Source organism: Palaemon carinicauda, chromosome 30, assembly GCF_036898095.1.
Source record: "Palaemon carinicauda isolate YSFRI2023 chromosome 30, ASM3689809v2, whole genome shotgun sequence".
NCBI classification, from domain to species: domain Eukaryota; kingdom Metazoa; phylum Arthropoda; class Malacostraca; order Decapoda; family Palaemonidae; genus Palaemon; species Palaemon carinicauda.
In genome coordinates, this window is record NC_090754.1 from 29552792 (window position 1) to 29568200 (window position 15409).

Genomic DNA, 15409 nt, shown 5'->3' on the forward strand with positions numbered 1-15409 from the left:
GGAACTTCACGGTTGGAGGCTATCCAGCGTCTCCACCAAGCAAAAAGCTTCTTCACGAGCCACTGCACAGGAGATGTCAGGGTATTTGGGATGGTCCTCTGCAGCTATCTACCAGGGGAAGTAGACCATCTTTTGCTTTGGTTGTAGCAACTCTAGCACAGATCATGAATTTCCTTCGTCGAGAGAAGTGTCTCTCTGTTGTAGGCGTCAGAGGCTATCGGCTGAAAGGATAGACCTCTCCTCTTCCTGGAAGATATCTGCTCATGAGGAACTTCAAACAACCTTGCCTAATTTGGAGCCTAAGGCCTCCAGATTGGGAGGTAACCCTTGTCCCTAAAGCTCTTGTGCGTATCCTGTATGGGCCTTTTTAGAAGGCTTGTCAAACAGAGCTCTGATTCTCAAGACTCATTTTGCTACCCTTAGCATCGGCAGAGAGATTAAGAGATTTGCAGGGTCTGTTTCTTAGTCACCCATGAAAAGGGGTGAAGGAGGTCTCCTGCAGTTATATGCTGGACTTTGTACCCAAGACACGGAACCCGTCGGCACACAACCCCTAGTTGGAGAACTTATCCATCCCTTCTCTATGTGAAGTGCTGTGTAATGATGAGAGATAGTGCTTTTGTGTCTTATGAAGAGTCTGTGGTGCTATCTGAAGAGGACCTGATACTCAGACTTAAGTCACAGCAACTCTTTGTTAGCAGTGGCAGGATCAAGAAAGAGATGTCAACGAACATGATCTCTTTCCGGCTTCGTGAGATGATCCGTACTGCATACACCTCAGCTCCTGAGAGGGTTGAGGTACCAGCTAAGACCAAAGCTCATGAATTTGGGGGTATAGGCTCCACCTTACTCTTTAAGAGGGCTTCATTAGTCAACCAGATGCTGAAGGCTGGTATTTAGAAATGCCAAACCACCTTCACGGCTTTTTATCTACGGGAGTACTGTATACTCACAAGTCCCTTGTCACTTATGTTCTTGTTCCTGTGATGGCTGCTCGAGTAGTTGTATAACCAACCCAGCTCCCACACCGGACAGGAAGCGTCTTGTCTATGGCAATGTGTAGATGTAAATCTGAAATGAATGATAGTGACTGGCTAATCCTCATTTTTTCTGTCCCCTCTCTTGGAGACAAAGCAGTCAAAACGTTATATGCTGGATCTGATTTGATGCTTGTAAGTTACATTCTGAGCTTCATTCATTAGGTATCACCCCCATGGAATTTATACCAACCTATTAATCAATCATGCACCATGTATATTATTCTGGACTGATATCCCCTTTGGGGAAGGGTTTATAACAGTGCAGATTTACAATTTTTCCTGGACAAGCCAAGCCCTATCAGTATTCTCATCCTCATGAAATACTGATAGGCAGTTGCTTGAGTCATCTCCTTTGGTCCCGTACGGGCCCTGTCAAACTAACTTTTCCAAGAAAGAAAAGAATCCACCCTATTTGAAGGATGAAGGTTTGTATTTGTGTAGGGACAAATAAAAAATTTTGAAAATAATTTGTATTTTTCCTAGCTATACAGACCTAATTCATTTAAATTAAACTTCCCTCCTTAGCCACCCCTCTCAATCCTGAGTAGGATAGTCTAAGTGAGGCTCTTCCCATAGGTGGTTGGGTGGGGTTACTTGCCCGCACGTACCACCTGCCATTAACTACCTCGTTAATGAATTCAATGGCTGTAGCAGCTTGCACAGAAATTATTTCCCTAGTTAAAGGACTCGGGTTTGTATATCTAGGAAAAATACAAATTACTTTCAAAATTTGTAATTTTATGAATAGAACTTACCTGGCAGTTATATATATACAGTAGCTGAGTCTCTGACTGCGGCAGAATTTAATCGAAAATCGCGGCAACCGCCTTGTGGTGGTTGTGTGGTTAGATGGTTAACAACCCTTACAGGGTGGTACTTGGAATCATTCCCATTTTCTGTTCCTCAGATTATCTCTGCCGGCCGGATCGACAAGATCGTTGGTCCGCCTTTCAGAGTTTTTCGGATCGCTTTCCCTTCATCGCCTGTTTGGACTTCGTTTTTGGTGAAGTACACTGTGTTGGGATTTGGCAATCGTGTTGTTTTGGTTTTTTGTCTTTTTTTCCTTTATTATCATGAGTGAGAAAATTCATTATCGTGTTTGTGCGAATGATATTTGCAAGGTGAGGTTGCCGAAACTTTCGGTTGACCCTCACACTATCTGTATGGGTTGCAGGGGGTTTGAATGTGCCTTAGATAATAAGTGCAAGGAATGCGAGGTTTTAAGTGATAATGATTGGTTAGCTATGCAGCGCTATGTGCGCAAACTCGAGATTGATAGAGTTAGAAGAGCTAAATCAAAGTCAAAGTCTGCTAGTGAGCCTAGCTTAGATTCATCTATTGACCCTTTGCTTGTAACCCCTTTGGAAGGTATTCCTTCCCCAAATGTAGTGACTCCTGCCCCTTCTACAGGACCTGTGCCTACGGATGATCCTGGGTATGCTAAATTAGCTACTGAATTGGAGGCCATTAAAGCACAGTTGGAGGCCTTTAAAGGTAAGAGTGTTGGTGAAATTAGTGCTTGTGAAAGTGCAGTGGAGGTGGCGACTGATCAAATCTGTCATACCCCTAGGTCTAGACCTCTACCAAGCTCCCAGGACCAAGGGAGAAGGTACGTCGAAAGCCGAAAGGGGGTGAGAGGTGCTTATCCTCGGTCAGTCGTCGCCTCAGACAGTCCTGTTGCGATCTCCCAGGCTGCTCTTGACCGCCGTAGGAAAGGCGTGTCAGATATGTTTGTGTCTTCGCCTGATCGTTCTCCCAGACGTAATTGGCATTACGAATCAAGACCAATGAAGAGAGGGTGGAACCGGGACGTGCAGTCTCGTTCTCCCTCTCCCGGTTCGAGTAGCAGAGACCCTGATCCTTCGGAAGACGATTTCGATGTTCCTGTTAAAAGGGCGAAACAGAGAGTCCTTAGTCCAGTTAATCCTGCTAGACTCCCTGCTTCTTCTGCCAGCGCTCCCAGTCAAGCCGTACGACAACTGCCGTCTTCGGCACCGTGAGAGCCAGCGGAGGTTGCTAAAGCTTTCATGGTTGTTATGCAGGAACAACTTTCATCGTTAGTTAAAGCTTTCAGCCACCCTTCTCAGTCCGTCAGACGTAAGGACGTCTCTTTGCCTGTTAAGAGATCTTCTTCTAAGAGAGAACTTAGTATTTCTCCCAAGAAACCCCTGCGCACTTCGTTGGCCGTACGACAACGTGCACCATCTTCATCGGCACGCTGCCAGGAATTTCCTTCCCCCCCCTCCCGCCGCCAGGACGATACTGCCTCTCGTTCTCGGCGCCGTGACGATTCCGTTTCCCTTTCAAAACACCTGGACGTTACTGCCTCGTTTCTTAGGAAACAGGATGAATGCAGTCTGCATTTTCAAGGCGACGGCACCCTGCATCTTCAGGACGCTTCCGTTTCTTGTCATCGTGACGATACTGCCTCTCGTCATTGTGACGATACCGCTGCTCGTCATCGTGATGATACCGCTGCTCGTCATCGTGATGATACCGCCTCTCGCCGACTGGATGTTAGCGGCGCTCGGCGCCAGGATTCAAACAGCTCTCGCTGCCAGACTGCTGGTAGCCCAACTCTTCGGGATGTTATCCTTGAGCAGGACCTCGAAGATATTTCGGAAGAGGAAGAAAAACCTGCCGACTCTTCTAGCGATTACAAGGTTCTTTCTCGCTCTCTTTTGGAACTTTATGGGGAGGAATTTCAACCTTCGGCCCCTCGTTCTCCTCAGTCTCAATTTACCAGGAAGAAAGCTACTAAGTCGTCGGCCTTCATCAAAAGGAAACTTTCAATTTCGGCCAGGAAAGCTCTCGCTAAAGTGGTTGATTGGATGGAGGAACGGAGACAAGCTGTCAAGACCACCTTTTCTTTTCCACCGTCCCGGCTCGTTTCCAAGGCCAGTATGTGGTACGAGACAGGGGAACCTTTGGGGTTAGGAGTGTCTTCCTCCTCCCAAGGTGACTTCTCGGCTCTTGTGGACTCGGCAAGAAGGCATGCTTTAAACTCTGCCAAGGTGATGTGGTCCATGTCGGAGCTTGATCACCTCGTCAAGGGAATTTTCAGGGTTTTCGAGGTTTTCAGCTTCCTGGACTGGTCTCTCGGGACTCTGGCCAGGAAGTCTGAACTCCTGGAGGACAAGAAGGACCTGACGAGTATCATGTCCTGCATGGACAAAGCTCTAAGGGATGGAGCTAATGAATTGGCTTCCCTTTTCTCAGCAGGGGTCTTAAAGAAGAGGGCCCTTTTGTGCTCCTTCACCTCTAGATCTGTGACTGTTGCCCAGAAGTCGGAGCTGCTTTACGCCCCTTTTTCTCGTCATCTTTTTCCTGAAGCTCTGGTCAGAGATATCTCCTTTTCTCTGGCTCAGAAGGCTACTCAGGACCTTTTGTCTCGGTCGGCTAGAAAGACCTTACCTGTTGCTCTTGCTCCTCTAAAGAAGGAGGAGAAGAAGTTTCAACAGCCCTTTCGGGGAAGGATCTCCTCGAGAGCGGATTTTAGGGGGAGAAGACAAGAGTCAGGGCCAAGGACCAGCAGGGGTGCGTTTAGGCCTCGGTCCAAAAAATGAGATGGAAGTCCTCCAGACTCCAGTAGGGGTAAGACTGTCTCGTTTTTGGCAGTCTTGGGAAAGGAGAGGGGCGGACACCTGGTCCCTCTCAGTCGTCAAGGAAGGTTACAAGATCCCCTTTTTAAAGAAACCACCTCTCTCAAACTCTCCCCTGGCCTTAGTGGCTCAGTACACCGACGCGGGGAAACGAGAGGCTCTTCTGGAGCTAGTCGACCAGATGTTGGTCAAGGGAGCAATTGAGCCAGTTCAAGACCTCGCCTCACCAGGCTTTTACAATCGCCTGTTTCTGGTTCCCAAGAACTCGGGTGGATGGAGACCAGTCCTAGATGTCAGCTCTCTGAACGCCTTTGTGGAGAAAACAAAGTTCTCCATGGAGACGACTCAGTCAGTGCTGGCTGCAGTTCGTCCAGGAGACTGGATGGTTTCTCTCGACCTACAGGACGCTTATTTTCACGTCCCCATTCATCCGTCTTCGAGGAGATATCTGAGGTTTGTGTTCCAGGGCAAGTGCTTCCAGTTCAGGGCACTTTGCTTCGGTCTCAGCACAGCTCCCCAAGTCTTCACCAGACTTATGGCGAATATGGCAGGCTGGTTACACCAGGAGGGGATAAGGGTCTCCTTCTATCTAGACGACTGGCTGATCCGGTCACAGTCGAAAGAGAAATGTCTGGAGGACCTAATGAAAACTTATACGATCACTCAGGACCTGGGACTCATCGTCAACTGGGGGAAGTCTCAGACCGAGCCGAATCAGACTATTCTCTATTTGGGGATAGTTCTGAATTCAGTTCTTTTTCAGGCTTCTCCCTCCCAGGAGAGGCAGACCAGGTGCCTGGACAAAGTCAAAGACTTTTTGAGGAAGCAGGAATGCTCAGCGAAGGAGTGGATGAGTCTGCTGGGAACTCTATCCTCCCTGGAGCAGTTTGTCCCTTTGGGGAGACTGCACCTAAGGCCTCTGCAACACTTCCTCGCAAAGGTTTGGAACAGAAAGATCCAGGAGGACACTTTTTCTTTTCCCATCCCGACAGAGATCAAGGATCTTTTAATGTGGTGGCTGGACCCAGTTCTGTTGGGAAAAGGGATCTCCTTGTTCAAGAAGAACCCCGACCTAGTGTTATTCTCAGACGCGTCCGAGTCAGGCTGGGGAGCAACACTAGGGAACAAAGAGGTCTCAGGTATTTGGGAAGGGAGTCAGGTCAGTTGGCATATCAACAGGAAGGAGTTGATGGCCATTTTGTTAGGGCTCAAGGCCTTCAAGACCTCGGTCTCGGGAAAGACTGTGGAGATCAATTCCGACAACACCACAGCTCTTGCGTATATAAGGAAGCAAGGGGGAACTCACTCCCTCTCTCTGTTCTCAACTGCGAGAGAGCCTCTCCTCTGGGCGAGCGAGAACGAGACCCAGCTGTTGACAAGGTTTGTTCAAGGGCAGAGAAACATCAGGGCAGACATGCTCAGCAGGAGGGGACAGGTCCTTCCTACGGAGTGGACTCTCAATCCGCATGTCTGTCGGAGCCTCTGGAAGTTGTGGGGCAGACCAGTAATAGACCTTTTCGCCTCCGGTCTAAACAAGAAGATCCCGAACTACTGCTCCCTAGTACCGGACGAGGCAGCTGTTGCAGTGGACGCCTTCTTGATGGATTGGACGGGGCTGGACATGTATGCCTTTCCCCCGTTCAAGATCATCAATCTGGTTGTCAGGAAGTTCGCTCTCCTCGATTCGGGACGAATGACCTTAGTGGCTCCATTCTGGCCTGCGAGGGAATGGTTCACCGAAGTGGTAGGGTTACTGATGGACTTTCCAAGAAGACTCCCGGCAAGTCCAGATCTTCTCAGACAACCCCACTTCGAGAGATTTCACCAAAACCCCCTCGCTCTCAATCTGACTGCCTTCAGACTGTCGAGAAGCTCGTTAGATCTCGAGGCTTTTCAGCACAAGCGGCGAAAGCTATTGCCAGGGCAAGGAGGATCTCTTCACAAAGAGTCTACCAGTCAAAGTGGGAGACTTTTAGAGCTTGGTGCAGGAGGCGCAAGGTTTCCTCGTCCTCTACCTCTCTGAGCCAGATTGCAGACTTTCTTTTGTACCTCAGGCAGGATGCTAAGCTGGCTGTATCTACCATTAAAGGATATAGGAGCATGCTCTCAACCGTCTTTAGGCATAGAGGCTTAGAGTTATCTCAGAATAAGGACTTGCAGGACCTCATTAGGTCTTTTGAGACAACGAAGCAGGTGCACTTAAGGCCCCCTTCTTGGAACCTGGATGTGGTGCTTAAGTTCTTGTGCTCCAGGAAGTTTGAGCCTATCTCGCAAGCTTCTCTGCGAGATCTGACTAAGAAAACCCTCTTCCTTTTGTCTCTAGCGACTGCCAGGAGGATCAGCGAGGTCCAGGCAATCGAGAAGCGTGTAGGCTTCACCCTAAATGGAGCGGTTTTTCCTTGAGGTTCGACTTTCTCGCCAAGAATGAGAACCCTTCGAAACCCTGGCCTAGGACTTTTGAAGTCCCTAACCTCACGGATCTAGTAGGTCAGGAACAGGAAAGCCTCCTCTGCCCGGTTAGGGCTCTCAAGGCGTATTTGGCTCACACTAAGAGCGTGAGGGGTGCTTCCAACTCCTTATGGTGTTCAGTGAAGGATCCTCAAAAACCCCTGTCAAAGAACGCTTTGTCCTTTTTCCTGAGGGAAACTATTAGGGAAGCCCACCTCTTTTGTGAGGAAGAAAACTTCGCCCTGTTAAAAGTACGGGCTCACGAAGTAAGGGCCATTGCTGCTTCACTGGCATACCGGAAAAATATGTCAGTTAAGCAGATCATGGACACAACGTTCTGGAGGAGCAACTCTGTCTTCGCTTCTCATTACCTCAGAGAGGTAAGAGTGGACTACGATAAGTGTTATACCTTGGGCCCATACGTAGCTGCGGCTTCTGTATTAGGCAAAGGAGTTACTACCCCCACTCAACCTTAGTTTATGTACTTGTATATGGGTTTGTGTTTTTTTTTTACGGTTGTCTGAGGTCCTCGTCCTGTGGTACGGTTCCCTCAGTCCAGATAGATAGTTTATATCTATTTCTGCAAGGTTAGATGGTTAGCTTTAGTAAGGTTGCAGGTTTTTTATATGGGAAGGTAGTTTTCTGAAGTCTAGTCAAGTTGTTGGTCCTACCCCTTTGACAGACTCGATTGAGTTGTTTGCAGCGTAGCGGGTCTACTCCTGGCTGAACTCTCCTAAGGGAAAGCGACTCTAGAGGCAGTTACCTTTAAAGTCAGCTACCTTAGCAGGTAAGGAATCAAGGTGTTTGTTCTCCTACAACTCTTTTGTTGTTTCCCCAACTATGTTTTTTCTGTCTGTTTCCCTCCTCCAAATGTGTGAATCAGCTATATATACTGTATATAACTGCCAGGTAAGTTCTATTCATAAAAATGGAGTTTTTATGATAAAACAAAGTTTTATGAATACTTACCTGGCAGTTATATATATATATATTAAAGCCCACCCACCTCCCCTTAGGAGACAGGTCGGGCAAAGATAATCTGAGGAACAGAAAATGGGAATGATTCCAAGTACCACCCTGTAAGGGTTGTTAACCATCTAACCACACAACCACCACAAGGCGGTTGCCGCGATTTTCGATTAAATTCTGCCGCAGTCAGAGACTCAGCTATATATATATAACTGCCAGGTAAGTATTCATAAAACTTTGTTTTATCATAAAAACTCCATTTTTTATTTGTTGGTCATTAATATGTATGATAAATCAATATATAGAATATAAATTGACACCTTTTAAAATCTTGTCACGTACAAATAACTTCTTTGATTCATGGTACATCAGTAGATTAGCTTGCTAGTTGTAGAGAAATCAGCTGATTGAAAACATTCAGAAAAAACTTAGTAGTTGAAAGGCTAGGGAAATCATTGAATGAAACACAGATCAGTTATCTTTTAAAAACATTTTATTATGTATAAATAGCTTTAAGAATTCTTGATACATACATAAGCTATCTTGCTCATGGTAGTGTGATCAACTGACTGAAAACATTAGAGGGTATGGAGTTGGAGAGCATAAGCTGGATGAATTTGTTAGCTTTGGTTGACCTTACTATGCGAATCTGTTTTTGGAACACATACCGTTTCTATCTTGTGGACTTCTATAATAGTTTCCATTATTCAGTATTCAGAAAACTGTGCCATTTTTATTTCTATTGTGTTATGTAATAGATTTTATAATGATAAAGCTAATGTGTACTGTAAAATGATTTGTATATTTGAAGGGTTTCTATTCCAGTAGTTCTAAACAAGTGTAAGAAATTATGTGGGGAAAGGTAATAATTTTACTTCCTTTTTTGTAGATTGAACAACGCTTCAGGTCTCAAGGGCTGGTGATTGCTGGGTATTATCAGGCAAATGAATATATCAGAGACAATGTGTGAGTATCTTTATGTACCTACTGTGTGTAACAATATGAGTTCGGAATATGAGTTCGGGAAAACCATGTTTGTTGCTATACGTAATACAAACCTTTGTGTGACCAGTGTAGCTGGAGACTGGTCGTTAAGCTTTTATCAAGGTAAACCTAGCTGGCTGTCACATTGCAGGGAAGCCACGCCCACCTGACAGGTGGCACTCGCCTTCACTTTAATTTTGGCCGCCAAAGAGTACACAAGTGTCGTTGGACACAGTAATTCCTGGTACACCTCACTGTGAAGAAGTGGACCCTGGCCCTCTACCACCCTTACTGCATGGCAAGTTCCTGTGTTTACCACCTCCAACCACGTTTACTATCTCTCGCTACACTATCTGCTTGGTGTAACAGGGTTAACTTCTTTGGAGTGAGGTGTGTCAGGGACTCCAGTTTCCATCTGTACATACTTTCCATGCTTTAGCTAGAAATTTCTAATTATTCTGCTTTTTCCTTGAGCTTGTGTGTTTGGATTGCTGTTGTGATGTTGACTCCATTGACAGACGTGTGTCTGTGTCCAGCAAACCCGGTAAGGCTTCTGGCTGGTACGCAAGTTAGCTGGAAGTCGACTCATGAACTTTATAGCTGTTGCAGGGGACATTCCTGTTACAGGAATCCTCCTATCCTGAGTGTTGGGAGCGGCATCTGAGGCATTGGGCCGAGTTCGTTAAGAAGCAGAGTAGTAGTACTGCAGTTGAAGAGGGGTTCTACAAAATAAGTTCTGATTACACCCGAAATGAATCCCCAAGAAGCTCACGGGTTCCTGTCTCCCTTTTTGAGGTTCTAAGGCTGCTGCGTGCTCCTCTTCTTCTTCCAAGATGGTGTCTTATGGAGGAGAAAAGAAGAGACCCCTGACGTTCTCTTAGGGAGTTATTTGAGAATGACAAGAATAATACCTTCATTTAGTGAAGGTAATACCCTCCTGCCTTTCGTCCAAAGCTCTCCCACTAATGTAACTGTTGATGACCCTTGCAAGGACCTGGACCAGTGTGTGCTGTGGCCTACCCTTGGCATTGATGGCCACCCTTCAGTCGAGAAGCTCCTCTCATCCTACCTGCAGATAAGTTTATAAGTAGTAAACTGCTACTCGTTGAAATACTAACGCTAGATAGTTTTTAGGTCCTTTGTCTGGTCAGAAAGTACTATATTGGATCTCTCTAGTTACGGTTCTTTTTTTCTTTGCCTACACATACGTATTCTTTACACATACTCCTCTTTCCTCATACAATTGACAACACAAAGATAACGAAGATTCGGTTAACTACAGCACTGTAATTATTCAGTAGCTACTCTCCACGTGATAAGGGTAGAAGAGGCTCTTTTAGCTATGGTAATTAGCTCTCGTAAGAGAAGGAAACTCTAAAACCAAACCAATGTTCTCTAGTCTTGGGTAGTGCCATAGCCTCTGTACCATGTTCTTCCACTGTCTTAGGGTAGAGTTCTCCTGCTTGAAGGTACACTCAGGCACACTGTTCTATCTGTTTTCATATTTCCTTTCCTCATTGGGCTATTTTCCCTGTTGGAGCCTTTGGGCTTATATCATCTTGCTTTTCCAACTAGGGTTGTAGCTTGGCAAGTAATAATGATAATGGTGGAGTTACACTCCGGGACATGTCCCTTGATGTGATTGTTAATGAACCACTGTCTGATGCTGAGGGTCATTCTGCTGTGAAGTTCTTAACCGTGGTAAAGGCGTGGTAAAAGCGTTGTTGCACCGTCACCTGCTTCGTTTGTTCCTGTACCTTCTTCTTCCCTTGCTATTACAAGGTTCTTCTTCATAGTTGTTTTTTTTTCTGAAGTAGTGTTATACCAAAACCTTACCCCAGGGGAAGTGTCAAGGAGCAAGGTCCAAGGGCTAAGGTCTTGCCTCAAGTGGTATGTCCCACAAAGGGTTATTTACGGATGATACTTGTGAGGAAAACCAGCTAAGCTGTAGTCTCTCTCCTGTCCAGGGACGCTCCTTGGACGCTTTGATATATGTATGCGCTGGAACTCCCTGATGAGGAAAAAAAGCTGCCTAAGACCTCTTACGCTGATTGTGTTTTGGATGTGCTACGAACACCTTATCCACACGTACGCACAAAGAAGGTTGATTGTCAAAGTTGTGCTCCATCTCCTTAGGAGTCACTTCCACAAGGTGAGATACCCCCATGAGCAGAGAAGGCTAATAAGGACAGGAAGAGGATCATCCACGAGCACTATCACCAAAGCGTTGAGGTCTCCGGAGAATCATGATCTGGATACTAAGAAGCTGCTCCATGATCACTTCCCAAGTTTGGGAAAGGATCTAATTATGATTCCCAATGCACGCAAACGCCTAGTTCATTGTCGGGGATACGAATTCCACGAACATCTTCATCTTCATGAGGAATCTCTTTCTCTTCTGGGCTTTCTCCAAAAGTTCCCAGGTTGAGAGAAGTTGCAAGAAGGCGAAGCCTTCTTTGTCGACAATTACACATGCACGATCACCACGAGCTAGGTTTTGTTAGGAATGAAACTTCATGGCCTATAATTTGCACCTTGCACTAATTTTAGTTAGATCTCTCTTAAGGGATTCAGCAACCCCAGATCTACATTCAGAAGATAGAATTGGTGCGAAGAGAGTAGTATCCTCATCATATGCAACGAGCTTGTTTTTTAGGCTAAACCCCATGTCATGTATAATTATATAGTTTAAAAGGTAATGGGCCAAGAACACTACCCTGAGGAACAACAGATATCAAATTTCTATACTCACTATGGTGCCCATCAACAACTCAGCACTCTATTACTTAGAAATTCAATAATGATGCTAAAAAAAGACCTACCCACCACCAACTGTTTGAGTTTCAAAACAAGGGCTTTAGGATTAACATGGGCAAAGGCAGCACTAAAATCAAGCCCAATCGTACAAACTTCCTGACCACAATCAAGGGATATCTGGACAGCCTTTGAAAGCCGTTCTCAAGTCTTTTTCTCTTGTTTCCTGACACCGCCGGCAAAGTTTCCCCTCAGAAGAAGACAAAAGTCCTTTTGGGTCCTACAACATGCTGAGAGAACTCTTTAAGCTTCATTTAACAGAGATCGAGATTCATTTGCAGCTACGTCACCTGTCTCTGATGCTGAAAGTTAAGCCAAAGCCCAGTGCTAAGGCACGTTCTTCGACTGATCTCAGTATTGAGATGGCCAGCTCTGTAAGAGTTGACTGTGAGATTCTTCTCTCTTCTAATAATTAACAGTGTTGAGATTTGTTACAAGGATGAGATCAGTCAGGCTCCTATGACTTTTTGAGACTTAGGAAAAGCTTTCCAGGTGGGACCCCCCCCCTCAAGTCCCACTCAAGAGGAAGTTCACGTTGGATCCCTTCCCATGGGAGGTACTCTGAGTGATCTGATTGCTCATTGTCTCGCTCCACTTCACAACCCTCAGATCAGGGCACCTAGCGTCTCCTCAACCCTAAGGCAAGGCAAGAGAGATAAGGGCAATAAAGCTGCAGAGATTTCTTCGAAGTCCACTATCCCGTCTTCCCCTGTGGAATACAGACCAGGCTCAGCCCTTGGTCTGGAGAGGACTCACTCCAAAGCGAGGGAGGAACCTTCCACTATCTTTATTGTATTTCTCGAAGGAGAGAAGGAGAATCTCAGGCGAGGGAAGGTTCTCTTCCCCCTGACGTGGGCCCCCTTCTATAGGAGACAGAGAACCTGGAGTCAGAGTTCTTTCACACAATGCTTGGTTGACACACAATCACACCGATTGCCCAAGCCATTAGCTCTCATACACATTTGAGAGTTACCAAGGTGTCAGGGTGACTCTATTAAGCTTGTGTGAAGCCGTTTGGTTAAGGACACCCACCTAAAGGTGTGTCTATACTGTAGAGAGCAAAAGGGTTTGTATTAGGTGTTGGAATAAATAAATTTAAGAATAATTTTTATTTTTCCTAACTATACAAACCTTGAGCCATTTACACGTGCAGTACCTGTCCCACCATCACCCAATCCCCCTAAAATTCTTGCCTGCAATCAAAAGTGACGTCATACCACCGGGGTGTGTGTGAGTGGGGTGGCCTGTTTACACTTTTATAACCCTCCCCCTCACTAACTAGTGGTGGGTGGTTATACATACATACATACACCAAGGCACTTCCCCCAATTTTGGGGGGTAGCCGACATCAAGAAAGAAACAAAAACAAAAAGGGGACCTCTACTCTCTACGTTCCTCCCAGCCTAACAAGGGACTCAACTGAGTTCAGCTGGTACTGCTAGGGTGTCACAGCCCACCCTCCCACATTATCCACCACAGATGAAGCTTCATAATGCTGAATCCCCTACTGCTGCCACCTCCGCGGTGATCTAAGGCATCGGAGGCAGCAGCAGGGCCTACCGGAACTGCGTTACAATCGCTCGCCATTCATTCCTATTTCTAGCACGCTCTCTTGCCTCGCTCACATCTATCCTCCTATCACCCACAGCTTCCTTTACTCCATCCATCCACCCAAACCTTGGCCTTCCTCTCGTACTTCTCCCATCAACTCTTGCATTCATCACCTTCTTTAGCAGACAGCCATTTTCCATTCTCTCAACATGGCCAAATCACCTCAACACATTCATATCCACTCTAGCTGCTAACTCATTTCTTACACCCGTTCTCACCTTCACCACTTCGTCCCTAACCCTATCTACTCGAGATACACCAGCCATACTCCTTAGACACTTCATCTCAAACACATTCAATTTCTGTCTCTCCATTACTTTCATTCCCCACAACTCCGATCCATATATCACAGTTGGTACAATCACTTTCTCATATAGAACTCTCTTTACATTCATGCCCAACCCTCTATTTTTTACTACTCCCTTAACTGCCCCCAACACTTTGCAACCTTCAAAAAGTCTTTTGGCTCGTTTCAGCTTTCACCATAATATATATTCACTGTAAAGAGCTCAAGGTTTGTATAGTTAGGAAAAATACGAATTATTTCCATATTTGTTACTTTTCCTAACCTGGCATATGTAAGTCCTTTAAGTTACATCTCTCTTTTCAACCACCCTTTGTCATAAGCTGAAGGTCAGAAGTGGCTTGCCTTTAATAGGCAGTTGGGAGAGACCAACCCCAGTCACCTACCTGTCGTTATCTTGTTAATAACCATTATAGCTCACTCTTTTTAAGTATATTTTATTTATTGGGTGAATGGGTAACCCATCTTGCTAGGAAAAGTACAAACTACTACAAAGATTTGATATATTTTTCTTTTGTCCATGCAAATACAGTATTGTAATTGAATTTACAGATGTTAAATCTTCCTATGGTAATTTTCAACTGTATTGCTTGTTATTGTGTAGTATTTAATGTATCATGTAAATCCATTTTGTTTGTGATGTCTTGATTAAATATTAATGCAGTATTAATTACAGTACTATTATGTATTTTTTTTTTTTCATTCCAGGCCAGATTTTGTGGCTTTAAAAATAGCCGAAAAAATTGCAGAAAACAATAATGATGCCTGCCTAATAATGGTAAGTTAACTCTTTACATTAATTACTTTACTGGAGTATTAATCTATTCAATTGAGCGCTATAGGATCCTTTTTCACGCATGTTCAAGATTATCATGCTGAAAAATTTACAGAAAAGATGAGAATTCATAGTAAGTCTTGTCATTCCCATTATAGGTAATAGAAATGTAGTGGTTTATATATCATTGCAGCATGTTGTTGCTTACAGTGTGTCCTGCATGGTGCAATGTAGATGAACACTAAAGGTTCATCGTAACATGCCTTGAGTCCCAACTGTAGTGCTATGTAGTAATGTGGCTGAGGATGATCATTTAGCTTATTTATATCAGGATAGGATAATAATGCAGGTTTAAGATTGATTATCTCTTGAAAATATGAAATATTATTTGTTCCAACACTTGGTACAAACCATTTTGCTCTTTATAGGGAGTATACTTTCAGTCAAGTTGGAAACTATAAGACTTTTAGCAAGAGTAAGGAAGGCCGGCGCAAGAATTGAAGAGACAGTGAAAGATGGAAATGGAAGGTTGTTAAAAGGAGAGGAGGCAAGGAAAAGGTGGGCGGAATATTTTGAAAGTTTGCTGAATGTTGAGGATGATAGGGAGGCAGATATAATTGCTGTTCCAGGTGTTGAGGTGCCAGTGATGGGAGATGAGAATGAGAGAGAGATTACAATAGAGGAAGTGAGGAGAGCACTAGATGAAACGAGAGTAGGAAAAGCATCTGGTATGGATGGTGTGAAAGCTGAGATGTTGAAGGAAGGGGGTGTGACTGTACTTGAATGGTTGGTGAAATTGTTTAATGTGTGTTTTGTGTTGTCAATGGTACCAGTAGATTGGGTCTGTGCATGTATTGTACCA

At 45.0% G+C, this 15409-nt stretch overlaps 1 protein-coding gene across 1 annotated transcript in view; it reads left to right on the top strand.

The window, feature by feature from the left end:
- The window catches only part of EMC8-9 (ER membrane protein complex subunit 8/9), a 57951-nt gene that overhangs the window by 18237 nt on the left and 24305 nt on the right, over window positions 1-15409 (top strand). Inside the window, exons 3-4 of the mRNA XM_068353567.1 lie at window positions 8949-9025; window positions 14481-14550. Of these exons, the coding sequence (XP_068209668.1) occupies window positions 8949-9025; window positions 14481-14550 (147 nt within the window). The remainder of the gene's footprint in view (window positions 1-8948; window positions 9026-14480; window positions 14551-15409) is intronic.